The 6,000-nt window shown below is 38.1% G+C and overlaps 1 protein-coding gene across 1 annotated transcript in view; it reads right to left on the bottom strand.

Moving 5' to 3' along the window:
• Positions 1-2,789: 2,789 nt before the first annotated feature.
• The window catches only part of PEX7 (peroxisomal biogenesis factor 7), a 43,639-nt gene continuing 40,428 nt past the window's right edge, over positions 2,790-6,000 (bottom strand). Inside the window, exon 10 of the mRNA XM_005154825.3 lies at positions 2,790-3,444. Coding sequence (XP_005154882.2) covers positions 3,376-3,444 — 69 coding nt within the window. The 3' untranslated portion in view covers positions 2,790-3,375. The remainder of the gene's footprint in view (positions 3,445-6,000) is intronic.

Here is a 6,000-nt window from a genome sequence, read left to right as displayed (position 1 = left end):
CAGACAAAAAGAATCATTTAAACTAGCTTTTCTTTATCATAATGCAGATCTGATGGGGCATACAGGTAGGCAAAGCTGCATGAGGTATGGTCTCTAAAAGTACTGTCTCCCAGTATTCATACAAGACACAAACCATGTTTATGATACTCTTTATTTATAAGATGCTCTCAATATCTTTCACCGCAGTTACTTTTTGATCAACGATTCTCAATTGGAGATGTGAACATGAGAGTAGCCAAAATACTGTGTGCAATTAATTTAACAACATTATAGAACAGCAAATCCACTCCTTTAGAACATGATGAATCAATATGTTTTGTGAACCAAAGAGAAACCTATGGGCTTCCATAAAACAAAATCTTCCACAGGAGCAAGTTTAAAAGTAGAAAACGTCTTTTTAAGATTGTTGCTGTTAAAGGTCCGTTTCAGTAAATGAAAAGAAGTTCAGAAGCTAGTATTATGGTCATAAAATCAAAAGTATTTCTTTATAACAATTACAGCAAACATTCCCTGAGAATTAAGAATCAGCAACAACTATTGCCAGATCGTTTTTTCTGTTACAGCGCAGAAATGTTACAGCACATTCTGTCCATGCAAAGATCACATAGGAAGATCAAAGGCCACAGTTTTTATTTACTATGTGCATTTTCTGGATGCACTTTTCAAGAGAATTAAATCCAGGTGCTGCAACCCTCAGGACTGAAGCTAACCAGGAACAAGGGTAGAGGAGGCAGTTAAGAAAGGTTTAATCCATGTATTGTGTATGTGTGTGTGTGTGCATGTGTTCAGATTTCCATTCTTTTTCCCTTCCCTTTCCCTGTGCTAGGTATTCTAAATTTTCCCTTCCAGCTGATAGGCTATGCCACCATTTTCCTCCCTCTCCCAGAAACATGCATCTAAAATACATACCCAGCATCAAAATGTTCCACTCATTTAGACAAGTACCTTGCAGCCTAAGCAAAAAAGGGAGGTAAAGCACAAGAGTGGGGAAACTATTAAAGTTGGAATAATCAATTTTAATGCCTAAAATTAGATTTTATGGCCCACTGTATTGCTGAAAACTGTACAGAATAGAGCTTTATTGTGGCATCATTCCTCAGCAAACAGAATTAAAGTGCAGTGAACATTTGGAATTTGGTGCAACACACTGTCACAAAAAAGAAAATACTGTTTGTTTTTAAGTCAGCTTGAGAAGATGGCATTCTGCAGTCAGTTTGCACTGACCAAGAAAATGAGATCCTATCAGAATCCAAATTCTCATGTTGCAGAAGAGGGTTTCTTTCTGTCTTGTCCTATCACCAAATCAATACTTGTGTATCTCCCTGTAGCTACCTGCTAGTACCCTGGCTCTTTCACCAAGATAGCACAATCATTCTTTCCTTGCTACTTGCAGGGCTTAGTTCTGCTGAATTATTTTTCCATTCTTCAAAGCATCCAGAAGATCTGGCAGTGTCTGCTACTGCTTGATATATGAGTGCTGCAACCCAGAAGTGTACAGCATTCATTAACAGAACACTATGAAAACCTAACCAAAGATCTGTAAAGGCCCAACCCGCAAAGAGTCTTTTCATGGTAAAGATTGTTGATAAGGGGTTGTCCTGGTTTGAGCAGTAGCAGTCATTTTTTCTCCTTCTTGGTAGCTGGTGCAGTGCTGTGTTTTGACTTTCGGGCTGGGAACGGTTGCTGATAGCAAGTATGTTTTGAGTTACTGCTCAAATGTTTGGTTTGTCCAAGGCCTTTTCTGAGCTCATGCTCTGCCAGGGAGGAGGGGAGGCCTGAAGGAAGGAGAGACAGGACACCTGACCCAAGCTAGCCAATGAGGTATTCCATACCATAGCACGTCATACCCAGGATGTAACCAGGAGAGACCCAGAAGGGCTGGAGCTCTGGGGGGATGGAGGAGGTATCGGTCAGTGCTCGGTTGGGCAGGGTGGGGTGAGTTATGGGTCAGTGGCTGGTGAGGTGTTGTATTCTCTTCACTTGTTATTTGCTTTATCGTTATTGTTTGTAGTAGTAGTGGCAGTAGTGATTTGTGTTATACTTTAGTTATTAAACTGTTCTTATCTCAACCCGTGGGGGCTACATTCTTTGGATTCTCCTTCCTAACTCTCCAGGAGTCGGGGGAGCAAGGGGGAGGGGAGTGAGTGCACAAGTGTGCGGATTGGTTTAAACCACAACAGGGGTAAGAGCAGACAGGTTAAAACCAACCAACCAAACAAAAACAAACAAAACACTAGCAGGAAGGAAATGAGGAGAGAAGCCTAGCATATACCTGTGAGAACTGCAGGAGTATCACAGCTGGATCCTGAAAGAGTATTCAAGGATACTGGAGACGCACAGAATCTGAACATTTCTAATCACCTCAGAAAAAGTCAAATGAAAATACATGCACATGGGCTGAGGAATCAAACTAAGTGCGCAAAGTACTCAACTTACCTATAGTATGTTAGGCATATTCTTCTAAGTGTAATAGCTTGGCCACACTGGATCTGCTATGCTTATGTCATGTGGTTAATCTGTAGGTTCAGGTGGTCTGGACATCAGCTCTCAGTTTGGCCAGGCTGTCAGAGGTTCAGAAACATTGAATACATGGCCTCTTCTGTCTCTTGGAGAAAACTTTCTAAGTGCAAACAGAAGTTTAATAGAGGAGATGGTTGTCCTATCTCTAAATCTTGAGGACTGTGATCCAATTATTTTGTATACATTTTATTTTTTCCTAAGTGTTGTCTCTATCATCAGAGTATCTTTTCCCATTAATTATTTTACTAAAGGACATCTAACGGAAAGAAAAAATATGAAAATAATCTTTACTATCTTTGTGAAGCAGCCATCACAACGGTCAAACAAATCAGCTGGCTATAAACTATGACATTTCCTCTTTATCAAAAGTATTCTTCATATTGCACAAGAAAATAATACAATGTGAGTCACAGCAAAACATAAAAATATAAATGCATCTGAGTGATACAAATCTCAGTTGACATTACAGTACTTGACCATGAAAAGCCGCTTTTTTCTTTTCCACAGCACCATTATCTCAAAATACACTATCAGTTAGTTTTAAACTGCATAAGGATCAAGAAGATTCAGGCCTCTGCTCCCATCATTAGCCAGAGAGATAACAAAATTGTGTGATTTTACTTTAAAGACACCTGCTTGTGTCTGCTACAGCCACTCTTTGGCCATTCATTTTTGCTGGCTCCTGTGCAGTAACCCAAGTCCTGGTATCTCCACATGCTTAAGTGCACAACACTCCATTCAAGCAGAGTTTTACTTGAAAAGAGACACTAAGATTAGTGACACAGTTGACACTTCAGCACAAGTCTGGTTGTGGGTCAAGAAATAAATGTTCCTGGTGTGTTCTTCACTTTTTCTCTAAACAGGAACTGCCAGACATGATGGAGTATAGATCTTGACTAGTTCGTCCCAAGCACAGTCCACAACCTACAAAGCAAAAAAAAAAATCTGAATGTATTTCGATCCTTCTATAAATGTTATTATTACAAAAAAAAACAACAACAACAAAAAAACCCCAACCCAACAAACCAAAAAACACCACAAAAACCAGAAGGAACTCAGAAGAAATCAATGCCTATTGTGGAGTTAATGCTTGTTGGTACTCTGATTTACAATGCTTCAAAATTACATAATAACACAGTTAGTTTGATTTTGTTTCTTTTTTTTTTTATAAAATTTTGTACTAACTTTACTGAGATTCATGAAAATTAGCAATCTCCTATTTTTTATACTCCCTATGAGGAAAGCTGGGAAACCTTTGAGTTTCAACTGATTGTTCCAAATAGGCTAAAGAACATAACTGAGAGTAAAATGAAAGCCACATGGAAGTCCAGACTTTGTGGTGCTTTTTCTCTTTGCAAGGTCTCAGGACCCTTTTACTATGTTATATAAAAACATAATTGTAGGTATGGAAAATTATTATAGACATATTCCTAATGGAGAGCTAAGGAATGGAAAACCAAAGAAGTTGACCAAAATGATGCAGGAAGCTTCTGGAAGAATTAAGGCAGAACTCCAGTCTCACACTGACAGACTATGAGATCACTGTGCTGTATTTCGCTGAGGAGATGTCTATTTGCTGAGCATTGAGAATGGGGGGTGGTGATGGTGCTTCAAGCACTTCCTAAACCCAACTGGTCTGATGAGAAGTGATGCCACTTGTGCCAATGGCATCTTACAAACACAGTGACTGACTCCAACAGAACTGAAACTTTTCTGAGTCACAAGTGCCCAGCTCTATTCTAGATGCAGTCTTGAACCTAGAATCATAAAACCAGAAGCTTAATCTAATTCTGTAGGATTAAGAGATTTTAATAAATAACAAGATTCCACAGAAGATGACTACAGGATGTTTTGGGTTTGAAAATTATTTGATAATGTACTTTAGAGTCTGTAACAAAGTGAAAGGGTTAACCACAGTGACAATTACTCAGGTAGATGACCAGTAATATATATTCACAAAATGTAAGACCTAAGGCAAAGGGAAGAAGAAAGAGGAAAGCTAAAGAGAATAAAGCTGATGAGCCCCACAGATATATTCCAGTGAATCTGGCTGAATCCATCTTGCAATATCTGTACAACATCCTTTCCAGTTAGGATCACAAAGGATACAGTATTGGATCCTCTGCACAAGCTTCTTTCTGCTACAGACTGCAATTCCTGTTCTCTTTTAGAGCCAGAATGAACATCTGCACACTAGAAATTTGGAAATCCAACTTCAATATTTGATTTCAGACTATAATTAGCCCATTTTGTGTTTACTATACTGCACTATTATTCATTTTTATTACTTCCTTAGCTGGTTCTACTTAGTTATTTGAAGTGCTTTCCATATACATCTAAATGGATCAAAAAAACCCTCTTGATAATATGTCTGTGTATTCATGACATAATAGAGCTTTGTGTAATGTAATGTTCTGCTGCACTGCAGTCCCCCGAATCATACCAAAAAGAAAATGTGAGTTCTCCACTAAATGCTATGTACAGAGTGTCAATCAAACAAAACAGAGGGTTTTTAACATTCCCCACAGCTTTAGACCAATATCCATATTACTATAGGCAAAACTTTCCACTTTCACAAAGGAACAAGAAACAGAGATAACATTTGAAAATAATCTCATGGGAATTCCCACCTGTTATCAATGTAATTAGCATCCTTGAAGTAGCCTCTGAACAAATATAGTTACAGAACCATCTAATCTAGCAACACTAAAAATAAACAGGGGATATTAAAAGGGAGCTTGAAAAAGATCAGTTGCGGTAATTTGTCCAACTCACTGACTTAATGATAGCATATGAAAGATAAAAGATAACCAGTAAACAAAAAGCCACTGCAAATAATAGTCTATCAAGTTCTCCCATGCAGCAGGAAGTCTATAATGGAATACTGGTATCAGGAACCTTAATGAAAATACACAGGCAAAGAACAGCAAACAAGTATGTATGGGAAACTGGGACACTACACCATGGAACAGCATTACAAAATGCAGTAGCATTTCCATTTCTCCATAATAGTTTCTCCATAATACAGCCAAGACTGTAAGAAAAAGGGAACAACCATAAACTCACAGCACTTGCAGCCAGTATTAACTGATGGACAGCTGCTACATGCCCCTTTGCAGTATTTCATAGATTATCACTACCTCAAATACAAATGACTAAAATGACTCCCGGGATAAAGAGAAGTGTCTGTTCATGCAACTACTGCATCAGTTCATAAAATGTCTTCTCTTTCCATTTTGCCCTTTTTTTTTAATGACCTGTCTTATGCAAGTTGTATGACCATTGTATGCCTTTCCCCAGAAGAGGGGAACATAAAATACTGAATAGAAATGCTTTAAAAGTGTTTAGCAATATCAGTTCTCATGTGACATATGAACACTTGAAATAAATACATACTTTAAAGCACATTAGCCATTTAAAAAAAACCAAATGGTATTTAATTTAAATATTGAAATACCAGCAGGAATTCCATTGGGATGA

This window comes from Melopsittacus undulatus, chromosome 3, assembly GCF_012275295.1.
Source record: "Melopsittacus undulatus isolate bMelUnd1 chromosome 3, bMelUnd1.mat.Z, whole genome shotgun sequence".
NCBI classification, from domain to species: Eukaryota; Metazoa; Chordata; class Aves; order Psittaciformes; family Psittaculidae; genus Melopsittacus; species Melopsittacus undulatus.
Note: the sequence above shows the minus strand (reverse complement) of the source record. Positions and strands in the feature narration are given on the sequence as shown.